The following is a 16,231-nucleotide window of genomic DNA, read 5'->3' as shown; positions in this document are numbered from 1 at the left end:
GAGAGATAGAGGCTGGGAGATCAGTTGGCCTTGGCCAGTCTTAGCTATCCAAATGTTTAAGGCCATTCTGAACTACGTGAGACCCAGTCTCAAGAAGTGGGCTGGGGTAGGAACAGGAATGATAATGACTGTCAAACAGAAAATGACAACACACCTATCTCAAAAGTCACTTGAAAGAGGAATTTAATAAGTCCTGTGACTGATAGAAAAGGTTACTGAAATCAACATGGTAACCTACTCATTAGAACTAGTGACGTTCTCTCTCCTGGTAAACATATCAAATTAGAAAAATTACTGATTGGTCCAGTTTGGGTGACAAGTCTTCCTAAAGAAATCATTGAGGTCTAGTAACTAAATTCCTGTAATTGACCAGTCTGGTCATATGGCTGTCATCTTCTGGCCAGTGTAGGATTGGAGGACCTGTTACTAGAAAAGCCTAACAAGGCCTTTTTTACTAAAAAGATTTCATCAGAGGTAGAAGCAGAAACGAAGTTCAACAGGTATTGTCAGCAACAAAAGACATGGAAGCCCTTATGAATGGAAAGAGGTTCTCTTCCACAGAGAGATAAAAAGGACTGTGTGTCAGAAAATATCACAATCACAATTATGAAGTGAAAGACAAGTAGAAAAATTTATGCGGGAAACATGACAATAAAGGTAAAACTCTCTCTATATAAAGGGCCAGCTCATAAATATCAATAAGAAAGCAAAATCCCAGTGATAAATGACCAAAAGAACATGAAGAGATTAATTCCTCAATCAGAAAATACAAGCAGCTGACAGAAATCTGTCCACCCTCATTAGTAAATGAAGACAGGATAGTTAAAGTAATAATGAGAAACAATTTCTCATGCTGGCATGTTTAAGTGTCCATGTTTATAGTGCCCTCAAGGTCAGTGAGGGCCCCACAAAGTGGAAATTCTCATTTTATAATTGCTAGCAGTATAACTTTGTAATGTAACTTGGTGATTAGTGCCAAATATTCATTAACCCCAGGGCATCTCCCGAAAGTGTAGCCTGGTGTAGAACAAAACTGTGGTAAAAAATAATGCTAGTAGTTTTCATTTAAAGGAAGAAAGACTCAAGTTGAGTGTCATACAACAGGGAAGTGGCACAATAGACCTCCATCATCATTATAAAATATTTTTAAATGCCTTAGGGAAATGATTGAGAAGAACGTGCATGTGACACACCCACCTGAAGAAGCGATGGACATTCATGACACAGGGTATGATTCATTCAACTTTGAAAATAATATAAAATAAAAATAAATCAGAGGTATTACCTGAAGTTACTTGCATAATTTTATCATTTCACACTCATTATTTTTAATTAGATATTTACTTTATTTACATTTCAAATGTTATTCCCTTTCCTAGTTACCCCTCTGAAAACGCCTATCCCATCCTCCCTCCCCCCATTTGCCAACCCCTCCCTCTACTTTTCTGACCTGGTATTTTCCTATATTGGGGCATCAAGCTTTCACAGGACTAATGGATTCTCCTCTCATTGATGTCTGAAAAGGCCATCCTCTGCTACATATGTAGCTGGAGCCATGGGTCCCTCCATGTGTACTCTTTGGTTGGTGGTTTAGTCCCTGGGAGCTCTGGGGGTACATATTGTTCCTCCTATGGGACTGCAAACCTCTTCAGCTCCTTGGGTCCTTTCTCTAGCTCCTCTATTGGGGACCCTATGCTCACTCTATTGGTTGGCTGTGAGCCATGGGTATTTTGATCCCCCTTCTAAGAAGGAGCAAAGTATCCACACTTTGATTTTCCTTCTTGAGCTTCATGTGGTGAATTGTATCTTGGGTAATCCATGCATTGGGGCTAATATCCACTTATCAGAGAGTGCATACCATGTGTGTTCTTTTGTGATTGGGTCACCTCACTTGAAATGCAAATCAAAACAACCCTGAGATTCCACCTCATACCAGTAAGAATGACTAAAATTAAAAACTCAGGGGACAGCAGATGCTGGAGAGGATGTGGAGAAAGAGGAACACTCCTCCATTGCTGGTGGGATTGTAAGCTGGTAAAAACATTCTGGAAATCAGTTTAGTGGTTCCTCAGAAAATTGGACATAGTACTACCTGAGGACCCAGCTATATCACACCTGGGCATATACCCAGAAGATGCTCTAACATGTAATAAGGACACATGATCCACTATGTTCATATCAGCCTTATTTATAATAGCTAGAAGCTGGAAGGAACTCAGATGTCCCTCAGTAGGGGAATGGATACAGAAAATGTGGTATATTTACACAATGGAGTACTACTCAGCTATTAAAAATGATGAATTCATGAAATTCTTAGGCAAATGGATGGAACTAGAAAATATCACACTCATTATTTTGATGGGTTGGTACTCAGAGGAAAAGACAGCCTTGAAGAGCCTTATCAGTAGTTGTTTATTCCATGCTCTGGTTGTGTGTATGTTTGTGTATTTTCTCTCTTGTACTGTTGGCAAATTAAAAATAAATTTGATATGGGATAAGCAGCTTATCCATAAAATTATATTTTAGTGTACTTAAATTTTCTATTGCTACCTTTTAAAATTATTCATGATAGGTGCTGAAGATTTGCCTGTTTTTATGGAATATCAAATAAGAAAAAGGCTTAATATCCTTGTTCAGCACTCATTTTCCTGTTGCTTAACATCTTTAATGCATTCTTTTAAAATTTTTAACTATAAAAATATTGTAATACAAAGGTTTTTTTGTTTTTTGTTTTTTGTTTTTTTGAGACAGGGTTTCTCTGTTTAGCCCTGGCTGTCCTGGAACTCACTTTGTAGACTAGGCTGGCCTCAAACACAGAAATCCGCCTGCCTCTGACTCCCAAGTGCTGGACAAAGTTAAATATTTAAGAATATCCCATAAGTATTGTTTTAGCTACTATAGCTTTAATATTTATATTGATTAGCTAAGTATTGTTTTTATTGTATAGTAATTAGAAAATAGGCCTTTTATCTAAGAAGTGCAAGAACTATTACATAACAAGAAATAGGTTCAGTAGGGAGTTTACACTTTGAATCTGGATAGCTGAATGTTTATTCAAAAATGAATACTCAACACTGAAACAGACAAATTAATTTAACTAAAAAATTAATTCTTCTCTGTAGTTCCTACTTGCTATAGCTTGCCAGGGAAATGTCCCTGCACAGTGTTGTATTTGCATGCTGTGTGAAGTGTCAGTGGAGAATCATGAGTGATATGAAGGGTCTTAAACAGCTGGGGATAAAAGAAGCATTGTATCTAGCAAGGTTTGAATCAACTCAAGTGATCATCATTATTGCTGTGAACCGTTGTGTTAAGAATGCCTGCAGTCAGAATGGCTAAGATTAAAAATTCAGGAGACAGCAGGTGTTGGCGAGGATGTGGAGAAAGAGGAACATTCCTCCACTGCTGGTGGGGTTGCAAATTGGTACAGCCACTCTGGAAATCAGTCTGGCAGTTCCTCAGAAAACTGGGCACCTCACTTTGGGAGGATCCTGCTATACCACTCCTGGGCATATACCCTGAGGATTCCCCAGCATGTAATAAGGATACGTGCTCCACTATGTTCATAGCAGCCCTATTTATAATAGCTAGAAGCTGGAAAGAACCCAGGTATCTCTCAACAGCAGAATGGATGCAAAAAATGTGGTATATATACACAATTGAGTACTATTCAGCCATTAGAAACAATGAATTCATGAAATTCTTAGGCAAATGGATGGAGCTGGAGAACATCATACTAAGTGAGGTAACCCAGTCTCAAAAGATCAATCATGGTATGCACTCACTAATAAGTGGATATTAACCTAGAAAATTGGAATACCCAAAACCTAATCCACATATCAAATGAGGTACAAGAAGAACGGAGGAGTGGCCCCTGGTTCTGGAAAGACTCAGTGTAGCAGTATAGGGCAAAACCAGAACAGGGAAGTGGGAAGGGGTGGATGGGAGAACAGGAGGAGGGAAGGGGGCTTATGTGACTTTCGGGGACTAGGGGGCCAGAAAAGGGGAAATCACTTGAAATGTAAATAAAAAATATATCAAATAAAAAAAAAGAATGCCTGCTAAAACAGGAGACTGTGCTGCCTGCTTTTTATTTCCTATTCAGATTTTATTTACTACTGGAAACACGTTCCTCTCATGTGGTAGCTTACCTGTTTTTAGGCCATCCATCACTGGCATTTTATGAAAGAACTCACTTGGTTGCCTAGAAGAACAACTGGAAAACTGGTACCCTTGTTCTGAAAGGGATGGAAATCTAATTTTGTGGAATGATTATGTATATCCACTTTGGAAAGAGCATTGAGGTTCTTTACAGTGATTTTTGGAGGCTTTATGTCACATTTTGAACCATTTCTGTTAATTTTTCTATCATGATTCTGTCAACAGTAGAGTGAGGGTGTGGCTGCCACGAAGCTCACAGGAGGTACTTGTGAGGAATTCTACCAATGGAGGATATACCCCAAGGATGGATCCATTTTCTTTTTATCTCAGCAACCTATGTGTGCATCTCAGAAACTGTTAGTAAGTTAATCCTTATTTAGAAAGAAAAATTTGGTATGTGTGTGTTTGGGTACATTTAACAGAAACTTCTCTGTAGTTTGTAAAACATGGGCAAACTCCAACTTGTCTCAGTAAGGAATGAACATCACTGAGTCAAAGTGGACTAATAGAAGTGACTTTAAATATGCTTATTTATGACCAAATAGATAGCATTAAATGAATGCAGAGTTACTGCTTGTGGCTAAAAGGATAAATTTCACAAAACACATAATTCCACATTATCCTTTCAAAGAAGTTTATTTGCACTCTGCTCTAACAAATATAGTTCGAAGGCAACAGTCATTTAAGTGTTATAGTGTGTGGCACAGATGAAAAGAGACAAACACTCAGAAGCTGTCCAGCATTTCAAGACTGGTTTAACAAAAGAGGCACGTGTTACCCTAGTAGTACCAGAAGACATTTTTTTCCTTGCAAGCAACAGACTACATTTATTTGCATTAAGTAAAAACATATCTTGTTCAAGAAAATTACTTTTTTCCTGATTTTCCTTTATATCACAAATGTCAGGGTAAGGCAAATCCTTAATGAGTCATATGATAAAAACCCTATTTCCCGAGAAAATATATTGAACATATTCTGCTAACTTTGTTGTTTTTCAAAGCACAGCTGACATGCACCACATACAGAGAAATGTCTTTGCAAACCAAGTGCATCAAGCAGAACTGTATTAATTCACAAAGAGGCTTTTCAGTGTTTCATAGAAAGATTTACAATTAGCTGCAGTGATTAATATGTGACCCAGTATTATAGACAGTGCTTCAGATGTCTTCTTTGTAAGCTTTTATCAAAGAAGACTTGTCCATCATCTGAATAGGTATCAGCAAGAGGAAAAGCCCCTTTGTCTAGTCTGCAGTGAGTACCTTTTTAATTAGGACTATTATGTTGAAGGTCTACTTCAATCCTCTGTATGCAAACATGACTAATAACAGGGCCTCTTTCCTCCCATCCCCCTATTGCCCTTCACGTCATGTGGCCTGGCTGAAGTGTGTTTGGAAATGGCCATCCAGCATTCATGAGTGGAAAGCATCAGTCCAGTTCCCACATGTACTGCATTGTACAGCCTGTGCAATGACAGTGACAGTGAACAATGGGTTTCCTTATCTGAGATGCCTTCAGTCTGGCCCAGAGCTAAAATTTTTATATTTCATTATTGAAGTGTAAATTAACTGCATTATTTATTTTAAAGCATATAATCATTCAGCCACATAGCAACCAAAAATCTACTGCAAAGCAAAGATGAAAATGCACTTTGATTCATAAAAGGACGTTTAAGCAAATTCAGGAGTGGGACTCCTCTGGTTCCTAAATCTAAAGATTGCTTTCTTTTCCCTACAATTTCCACAGAATTCTCTCTCCCTGTTTTTTGACCCATCCCCACACAAGATGAGCAAACACAATGGCTGCCATTGGTAATGAGAAAGGCGGGCTGGAAATGTCCCAGTCCTGGCTATTTATCTGATCTCAGGTGTGCCTTCCCACTGTGAGTAACCCTTCCCTGGGGAGTTAGGGAAAATGCCTTCCTAGCATGGTTCTCATGTCAGGCACTTCACAAAAATGATGGGTGCTTGTAAAATAGCTATGAAGATGGCAGGAAACATTGAATATCTTTCTGGATGGCATCCTTTCTTAGATTATTTAGAGGAAGCATGGTCCTAGAAAATAATTTGTAATGGGGAGGTATATGCTGTCATGTCAAACTGTAGAAAGAGGAAAAAAAATAGAGCAAAAGCCATGGAGAAATATGAAATTCCTGAAACAGCCTTGTTGTTATGTTGATGAACTGCATTAATGAAAATAAGAGATGTTAAAAGGTAACATATGCAGAGGTATGGTTCGCTACTTACTCTATCATACCAAATAAATGACCTATAAAAAGAAATTAATGCAGAGCAGGCAAAACTAGTCACAGGAAGATAAGATTGATTTTCCATAGGAAAGGGCAAAACTAACAAATTGGATGAGATATTGATAAGGTGGTATCATTTCACTGTTTGTTGACTTTGGATATTCTTTTTCAGTTCAACTTTCCCCATTTCTGTTAGGAATAGCAACATAAAACATCACAATTCTAAAACTCTATGGAGTTAAGATGATATTGGAAAAGACACTATCTTGTCTTTGGAACCCCAAGAGGCAGTGGGAGACCTAGGATTATTCTGGGGTGGATACTTAGGATGATGCCAGCCTCCTTTCGTCCTCATTGCTTGAGCTACCACTGTTCCACTGGCTTCTTAAGTCATGTATAGTTCTGGCTAAGTTTCAGATGAATGGATAAGCTATCAAATCACCTTTGGACTTGGCTTTAGCAGACTAGGAAGCCAGGGCTAGAAGTAATGGCTTCAAATGCTCCTAACTTCAAGTGTGAACCTCTGTGGGTGATCACATCTTGGGTCAACGTGGATTTTTTTTTTTTTTTTATGAAGAGTAGAGACTTCAAGTGGATCTTTGAAAACTAAAATTGTTATTAATAGATTTCTTTAATTCCTAAATGAAGCAAGACGCTCCCTTTGATCTCAATGATAGTAACACCCATTCCAATTGTGTACAAAGAATCACATCTTGGTGATGGGCTCCATATGGAAGCACACAGTGAAGACCTCATGAACCGAGCAAGCAGTGTTTGAAATCAGCCTCAAAAATAAACACACATGGCATCCTAGGTATGAAAGGCAGAGACTCTAGTGGCTGCCAAGACTGACCTTTCTTAACGCCTGATTCGAATATTTTGAACTCCTCATTCAGACCTCTTCTAAGTGTTATCCAAGTTTGTACCCATTTTCTATCCTTCCTCCTTTGTCTGTGGGTTATACCAATGCTGGGCATGATAACTCTTGAAATTTAGCCTGCAGCTGATTGCCTTCTTTCTTTTACAAGGAACATATCATCCTATGACCAGCTTTGCAAGAGAATCAAGAAAACAGAGAGGAGCTAGGAGACCAGGGTGAGTAACCCTATCACCATGGGCCTAGGGTGAGGCATGGAGAAAAGACCGAAATGATATGGACTGAGTGCCTGAAAAATGCTTAGCATGGGGCCTCCCACAAAATGGAGGGAGCTTGCTTGCTTTTTCTTTTTTTTTTTTTTTCTTGTCTTTTCTTTTCATTTTGTTTTCTCATTTTTTTTTCTTTTTTGTAGGTAAACAACAAAATGCAGCTGGAGAATTAGAGCAAAGGACCCCCTTTCTTCCATGAACTTGTCTTCCCCCCTCCCCCACCCCTTCCACAGCACACACTATCATCTTCCCAAGTCCCCCAGGGCCAGGCCTTGCCATGCTGAGGACTGTCATTTAGCTTCAGTTCTTTGTTCCTTTGCTTCATCTTGTGGCCCTGAGGAAGACAAAGAGAAACCATTTGTTAGATTAAAGATTAAGCATCTTCACAAGACCTCTCAAGGAGTTCCTTTTTAACTTAGCACTTGAAATGTCTCTCAGTCCTCAAACAGGCCTAGGAATAGCTTATTTGACTATCAAAGACCTTGGCCTATCTGAACTGTAATTGCTGGCACATGGTATCTTTAGAGATCTTATAAATCACTGCTGATATATGTAGGCCACATGACAAACTGCTTCAGCTGATGGTGACGATTAACTCTAGGGTTCAAAGAATTCTTTGAACAATCTACCTTTGATGTCTTTTTCCATCCTGGTCTATTGGTACATTCCAGATTCTAGAGACTGGTATGTAAACAACTTAGAGTATGCAGATTTGCAAAAGCCTTTGATGAGACCTTTTTCTGTTGTTCATCTGCTGGGTTCTCCACCCTTGAGACAACTCTAATATACTCTGTTCCAGATGAGTCTGTGGTCATTTTAGTTTGACTTTTAAAACTGAGGTTTACCCTACCTCCAGGGAAATTCACGAGCCAGGTATATTCAGTTTCTTCTAGTCTTGAGAGTCACATTTAGTTCATGACACTATCATAATCAAAAAAATTCTCATGACTAAAGAAATTTCCCTTTTCTAGGTCTATTCCTGATGGAACCAATAATTGTGAGGTTGTATTACCTGATCTAGAACTTTTTACAAATGAGTTCTCTACAAACAGGATCATACAAGCATCTCTGTGCTTGGTTCCTCTCATTCAGCATAATGTTTGAGAGTTATACTATGGCTTCTTAATTCTATTCTCTTTTATTTTTCCAGTAATAACTGCCATTATTCTGTCTGGAGAGATCACATTTTTCATCCATTTTACTGTGAGATATTTAGACTGTGTCAAAAAAAAAAAAACTAGCATCATATAAGTGGGATTCAGTGTGATATTTATATTCATACCTACAGTGTGCATGTTCCTAGCAAACATCCCCACCTCTACCCCATGCCCAAGCTAGACCTCTCTCAATCCTTAGCTACCACTATGCTCACTTCATGTTGACATTTTTGTTTAGTGGCTTATTTCATTTAACACAATATACAATATTCTATTCCTTTGCTGCATTTTTCCGCTATGACATTTTCTTTGTGGACATACAGCATAACTCTCTATCTTAACTACTATGAATAATGTAGCAATAAACACCTGTATGTGAATATGCCATGTTGATCTATGCTAAGGACTAGGATGTATATATTTTCTCTTTTTTTCTTTTATTGAATATAGCTTTTTTTTCATACAGTCTACTCTGATATAGTTTCTCCTTCCACAATTCCTATGAGCTATATCTTATAGAAATTCTATTTTTCCCTTTTGAGAAAACTTCATCTTGTTTTCCACAGTGGATTTATATTACCACCAACACTGGGTTAAGTTCATTTTTTGCCACATTTTCACCAATTAATAGTGCTGCTGAAATGAGTGAGATGGAAGATTACTGTAGTTTGGATTGGCATTTTCCTGATGGCTAATGGTACTCATTTTTTGTTTTGTTTTCTTTTGTTCTTCATATATTAGTTGGGCATTGGTATTTTGAGAGGTATCTATTTGGGTCATTTTCTTAATAAGTAGAAAATTTGCTTGTAAGTTTTTTGGGCTCTCTTCTGGATAGTCTTCCTTGGGGATAAGTAGCTGGCAAACAATTCCCCTTTCCCCCCACTCTATAGATGTCTTTCCATGGTGCTGCTCATCTTCATTTGCTGCATAGAAGCATTGCCATTGAATGTAATCCTGCTTTTGAAGTTTTCCTTTTGCTCTTGTACTATTTGGGTCCTCTCTGGACCAAACCCAGACCTGGTCTCATTGCCCAGACCACCAACATAAAGTGTTTTGGGTTTACATTTAGGTGTTTGATACACCCCTCCCCTGGTTTTTTAGTTTTTATGCAGAGTGAAAAGTGGTGGGCACATTTCAATCCTTTGCATGCTGGTTCTGGCTTTCCAAGGCTGTGCCTTCAAGTTGGCTCTTTTTACTCAGGATTATACTTTTCTGGACTTTCGGGGAGTGGGGGTCCAGAAAAGGGGAAATCATTTGAAATGTAAATAAATATATCAATAAATTAAAAAAAAAGAATTTTGCTGCTGTGTTCCATTTTTGTGAAGAAACTCTGGTTTTAGTTGCTTTTTTAATTGATGTGACTTAATGCCTGACAAGAAGCAAAATAAGGGAGAAAGGAATTTTCTGTGCTGCAGTTTAATAAAGGATACAGTCCATTATGGTAGTTGGGGAGGGAAGGTAAGATGGTGGAATGTGACCTTGAGTCCACAGAGGGAAGACTAGAAGTATCACATTTCCAGTTAGGTTCCACTACCTAAAGGTTTCACAACCTTCAAAAATAGTGCTCTGGCAAGGGACCAAGTTTATAAACATTAAACCTGTAAGGGCTATTTCTCATTCAGACCATAGGGAGTGTTACAGCAGAGATTGCAATTGAGCTAATAGGCCATTTCTTTGTAATATGAGCAGTTTAACTGTGCCAATTCTCCTAAATCCATGAAATGGAACTTCTTGTTCCACAGTGTGTGTGTGTGTGTGTGTGTGTGTGTGTGTGTGTGTGTGTGTGTGTGTGATTTCATGCCTCAGTGTCTTATGATTTTCACTAGCAACATCTTTCACTCCCTTGGTTAAATTTATTTCTGATAGCTTATTTTTGCAGTTATTTTGAAAGATTGCTTTCCTGACTTTCTTCTTTTCCCCCTCTCAGAACAACAGATGATATGTGTACTGCTACTTTCCTGATTTTATCTGTCTTTTTATAGAGAACCATATCATCTGCAAAAAGAATATTATTCTTCCCCTTCCATTTTTATGTGTTTATTACTCTTTCTAAAACTTCTAGTATCCATAGCTAGTAAAGAGTGACGACTCTTTATTTTCCTATGGGTTTGTTATGTTTCCAATATGAAAGATCTGCCATGGGCTCAGACCCCTGAATACTTGGATTCTAAATGGTTGCACTATTCTAGGACATGGTAGAAACCATTGCAAGTCAAGCCCATCTGGAAGACATAGGGTATTTAGAAGCAGGCCATTGAAGCCCACAGTCTTTTCTAATTCTGGTCTAGTAATCTGTTTTCTAATGGCCCAGGCAATAAAAAGGTCATTTTATAAGCTCTCATCAACAGCAAAACAGGCTGACCCAGTGTAAGCGACCATCCTCTCTAAAGCCATATTCTTTCCTTTTATAGTGTTTTCTATATGGTATTTTGTCACAGCAGTTAATAAGCAGTGGTATCCTGAGCTTATAGGACATGCTTTCATTTTTCACCATTTGGTATAATACTGGCCATTAAGGTCTAATATTCGGGGAGGGGGGAGTGTTTATAGTGAAATGTTGCTAAAACATCCGATAGATTGAAAAATTTTCAAATGATCATATAATTTCTACCTTCCAGAATATTTAATGCCATTTCACTTATTAATTTGTATCTATGAAACTATCCTGGGACAAAATCAGCTTGATAATGCTGAATGGTCATTTTTTTTAAATGCTAAACTCTTTGTTCTTCTTCACCTCTTTCATTTAAGTATAATAATTTTGAAAGAATTTCCTGTAGTTAGTGTGGGCATGACGTTGAAGGTTTTATTGGAACTCAAGTGGCCTTTCCCTGTCTTGATGCTCCTGCTGATCTTCAAGTCTAAGGGTTCAAATAAATCTTTCCTCCTTATTCACTGATTTTTGTTAGAGTAATTGAAAACACAGGGTATAACATTTTTTAACTACTATCAATGTCAATGTAGGGGGCCCAGTTACTCTATATTTTTTGTACCAGATGATGATGTTAACTTTCTAAAGGAAGTGTCTCAGTTTCAATCCATATCAAACTAAATCTGACTGAGTCTCAGAGAGTAAGAACTACATACAAACCCTAACCACAATAGTAGTATAAAACTAAATGCTCCAAACACATTAATATATGTTTAATGTAATTAATGTGAAAAAACAGTCTAACCTGTGACTGCTAAAATAATAAAACTATGGCATCATAGCCCACAGAAGGCCATGAAGATGAAACAGATGTAAGAATTCAGTGTCTCTAGTTATCCTGAAGGATATTTAAGGTTATGAATGCTCTAGTTTCACATATGAAACAGTATGATATTTACATATGCACATCTTTCTGTGTAATTCAAATTACCTTGAGATTACCAAAATACATTATGTAATGCAACGTTAGGTTTTGTAGTTGTCATCCTGCATTAGTTAGGGTTAACAAGGAAAGTGTCTACATTGTCACTACATATGCAATTCTTTGGTTTTGTTTTTTAAGTATTTTAAATTTATGGTTTTCTTGAATCAGTGGATATAGGAACAACATACCTGAATAGCCAGAGGTATTATCAAGTATGCATCAAGATATATGTGGGATAAAGCCCAGAAAATGGGGCATGGTAAAATCAGGTAAACCAGCAGGATTGTCCAGGTTTCAGTTGCCTTGTCACCTTAAAGAAAAGTTGCCATAGATGATGCCTGGGCTTGTTAATTAATTTAGATCGATAGCTCTGGTAGCCTATAAGTCTTTGTAAAAGTTGATAAGTAGGATCTGTGTGATAAGGAAAGGCACCATCGTGCTTGCTGCAAGCAATGTCTGAGCTATTCAAAAGCAGGTGAGAAAAGAAGTGATGGTGAGTGACTATGTTCACAAATTTAAGTAATTTTGAATTGGAAGCTCTTGAACCTCCATGTGTATCTGAGGTCAAGGAAAATAGATCTGTACTGGTTTACTTGGATATTAATAGGAAAAAAAATCCAAAAATCCTAGTTTGTAGGCAGCTAAAGAATAAAAGGGACAGGAAGTACCGAGGAATGGTAGGAACTGTTTAAGTTTGTCTCAGTTTATTAATTTTCAGTGGAAACTTCCCAGAGTATTTGAAGCACATGGTTAAGGTAAAAATGTTATGAGTTCATGTTTATATAAATATGTATTCTTTAAAACAATTTTGTGATATAAAAATTTGTAGCTGTATAAAGCTCATGATTATCATGACAATGATAGATATGTTCTCACCTATGGTCATTAGAACTTTCATTCCATTATCTCGTTAGAGATCAAGTATGATGCATGATGGTCTTCCAGCGGGAAGCAGAGACCAAGACAAACCAGGGAGTAGAAGGAGCAACCATGGCTTATCTGTGTTCTCTCACTGCATCAGAGTTCATTGTTCTATGGTACTTTTAATGTTTTAACACTAATTCCTTTATTTTCAGATTGTTCCCATCTTTTCTATAGCCCTTTCTAGGCTTGGGAAAGTCATGGAAAGCCTACTACATCAATTACTCTAGATATGATTTAGATTGTGTGGTCTGTCTACCACTTTATTTTTTCTTGTGAGTTGTTGCCTCAGGCTCATTGAACTCAAGGTATGTCTGTAAAGATGCATGTGTCCTCAGGAAGTGGCATACTATCTCAGGCACCTATTTTTCTGCCAACATATATTCATATGTCTTTATACATTCTTTCACTCTAGGAGAGAAGGGGAGACTGGTGGGAAAACACTATTCTTATTGTCAAGGTGAGGAAATCTAAGGGGTTCCATGATTTAAATATGCTTGTTACAGCTTGTTCTTTCTACTTAAGGTGACAAGCTTCTATGGGGTAATCTTTCTTCTTAACACTGTTATTTGGTTTAAAGCTCTTTAAATGTGAGCCCAAGCTATAAGCTGGGACCTGACAAAGCCAAGAGAAGTACATCTTGTTTGCAAATTAATCCTTATGGTTAGCTCATGAATTGATAAATCAGTCCATCGGGGCAACTTACCTATTGGAGATCTTCTTGCAGACTCTCTGTTGGCTCATTTACACCATCCACCTGACTGTTCATGTCAACTGTAAACAGAAAGGGTTAAATCATCATCAAGCCTAAACTGTTAAACACATGAAAATGGCCACTATTGTTTGAAAATGTTCCAATTTCCTGCCTTACTCCTTTTCTGTTTTCATTTATTCGTGACACGGGGACCAGGAGGTTAGGATTTACTCTCCTCTCGGCTGAGCTGTCATTTCATGCAAGATTCGTGGTTTGGCAATTTGAGTGTATTTTTTTTTTTTACCATCTTTAAACAGATAAATGCAAAGGCCTTAATAGATATCTAGAAAAACCAAGAGAGAAAACAAAGAGAAGCAGATCATTGACATGCAGAGAGGTGCACTCCTCCCTCCATAGTGACAAGGTCAATAGACCCATTCGGTTTGCTGTGTTTTCAAATTCAGAATTCAAAACACTTCCTGCAAATTTTCCACTGGGTATGGCAGCCAGTAGCCAACGTGAGATAGAAAAGCAAACAACATGTGTGCCTTTTACTTGATTGTGTTCCTTCTATGTAAGCCTTTACATAAACATAGAATGTATAATTATTGCCTTTCTCCAAAAGTGGCCCAAAGCAGTCACTCTGGAAATTTCCAATGGTCAGCAAGTTTAATGAGATTTTTAGTATCCAAGCACATACTGTAAGCTAAGAAAATAAATAAAGAAATAGACCGTGGGGGACTGGGAATAAAGCTCAGATGGTAAAGTGCTTGCCTCGAAGACTGAGACAAGGGTTGAGTTCCTAGCAACACATAGTCGAAACAGACATGGAAGATAATTAACTGTGAAATTCTGACTTCAAATCCCTGGCAAACAAATATACCTTTTACTACAAATGCCCAGGACCAGTGTTAGTGGTCATCAGCTCCCCCCCTTTCCAACTTTCAAGAAACCATGAAAGACACTTACCACTTTTAGTTAGCTTTATTCTACTACCCACCTCCAAATATAAGACTGGTACCTTCTACTTTGTGAACTGTACATATGCCCCTCACCTGTGAAATTGCCTTGCATGCACTGGCAAAACTGACTAATACCATTACTATAATAACCTTTATTTATTTAGGAGGTGTTCAGTTCCTTGCATAAAACCAATGACTAACGTTCTTTTCTTTTTCCAGAACATGAAAGATTAAAATAATGGAATAATGGCAGGTGCTGGTCTCACACAACACAGATGCTTCAAAGAATGAAGTCCTTGGATAGTATCCCACGATTCCTCTCAGGATTTCAGGCTTAAAATGGTGGTCTTTCTTTTCTTATCTGAAAACTGCAGTGATTTACTAAGTGTTTGTCGATTCATTTCAAACTTCATCTGTAAACTGGCCAAATGCAATAGTTCTGTAGGTAAGCACAGTAAAATGCTCATTTTCTGTTCCTCCTAGTCAAAAGACACCCAGTCTACAACCTATAATATATGTTCTATAAAAAGCATCCCATAATAAAATATCTCTGTGAAAAAAAGTTTAATCATATTAAAGAAGTTCTTGCTAAGGCTTCAGAGTCTATAGGGCTCTACTGCATCTAAGACATAGACTCGAGATTTTACATATCATTTTCTTGTTCGTCAAGGACTGGTATATGCCAGCTGAACACCCACAGAGCCTGCCTTGTGAAGAAATGATAAGAATCCATGTCCATCATTTTAGGGGCATGCAGAAGCTGGTTCCCTTTAACTGAACACTATTGTAAGAATGGGGCTTCTTCTGGATAATAAATGGTCATGGGTAGAGAGCTAAAAATTAAGGGAGGCAGTTCAGGTGATGGTAAACCTATGGGGCAAGCCTATGTGGTAGAGAAATGGCTGGTATTAGAAGCTTTATTTAAAACTACTATGTTACTTGCCCTTATGGCTGAATTATTTCTTACTTACCAACTCAAAGAAACCCCTAAAAGGTGGAGAAAGGTGGTGGCTGACTGACATGTTTTGGTGTTTGTCTTTTCAGAGACAGTTGGAGTTCAACAGCTAATAAACTAACTTTATGGGAACCGAGTAGATCAGCGGGAGACTATGATGCCTGCCTTTCTCATAACAATATGAGAATTTGTTTGGAGGCTCTAGCAGGGCAGTGTCATCTACCCTTGATGGAAAACTGTTCCTTCTCCATTGGGAAAAGTCATCTTCTTTGACTCAGCAAGCAACTTCAGGAAGGACACTTGCTTAGGTAGCCATGAAGGAAGAAGGGGACAACTGCCTAGCTATGCAGATCAGCAGAATTAATGCTGGCAATAAATGGGGTAACAGATGTCACATATTCTAGTGTAACAAAATGGGAAGGCACATTGAAGTAAGCAGCAGGTAAAGATGTGCCTGTGGCATCCTTCCCCTTACTCTAAACATTTAGGCCTGCATGGAAAGGTGTAGCTAGCTTAAAAGAGGCATACATAATTGAGTCCCAGTCTTAAACCTGAACTGTAGAACAAAGCTAGCCACAGTGAATCTGATGCTGAAGAAAGGCCTGTGACCCCTAGGCATCAGGTGGAGACCCAG

General features: G+C 38.1%; 1 protein-coding gene across 11 annotated transcripts in view; it reads right to left on the bottom strand.

The window, feature by feature from the left end:
• Window positions 1-13,692: 13,692 nt before the first annotated feature.
• Macrod2 (mono-ADP ribosylhydrolase 2) overlaps window positions 13,693-16,231 on the bottom strand; it is a 2,114,706-nt gene continuing 2,112,167 nt past the window's right edge. For all 11 annotated transcript variants that reach the window (XM_052183754.1, XM_052183758.1, XM_052183755.1 and 8 more), the window contains one exon: window positions 13,693-13,760. In XM_052183754.1, coding sequence (XP_052039714.1) covers window positions 13,693-13,760 — 68 coding nt within the window. The remainder of the gene's footprint in view (window positions 13,761-16,231) is intronic.

The sequence above is a fragment of the Apodemus sylvaticus genome, chromosome 5 (genome assembly GCF_947179515.1).
Source record: "Apodemus sylvaticus chromosome 5, mApoSyl1.1, whole genome shotgun sequence".
In the NCBI taxonomy this organism is placed as follows: domain Eukaryota; kingdom Metazoa; phylum Chordata; class Mammalia; order Rodentia; family Muridae; genus Apodemus; species Apodemus sylvaticus.
Note: the sequence above shows the minus strand (reverse complement) of the source record. Positions and strands in the feature narration are given on the sequence as shown.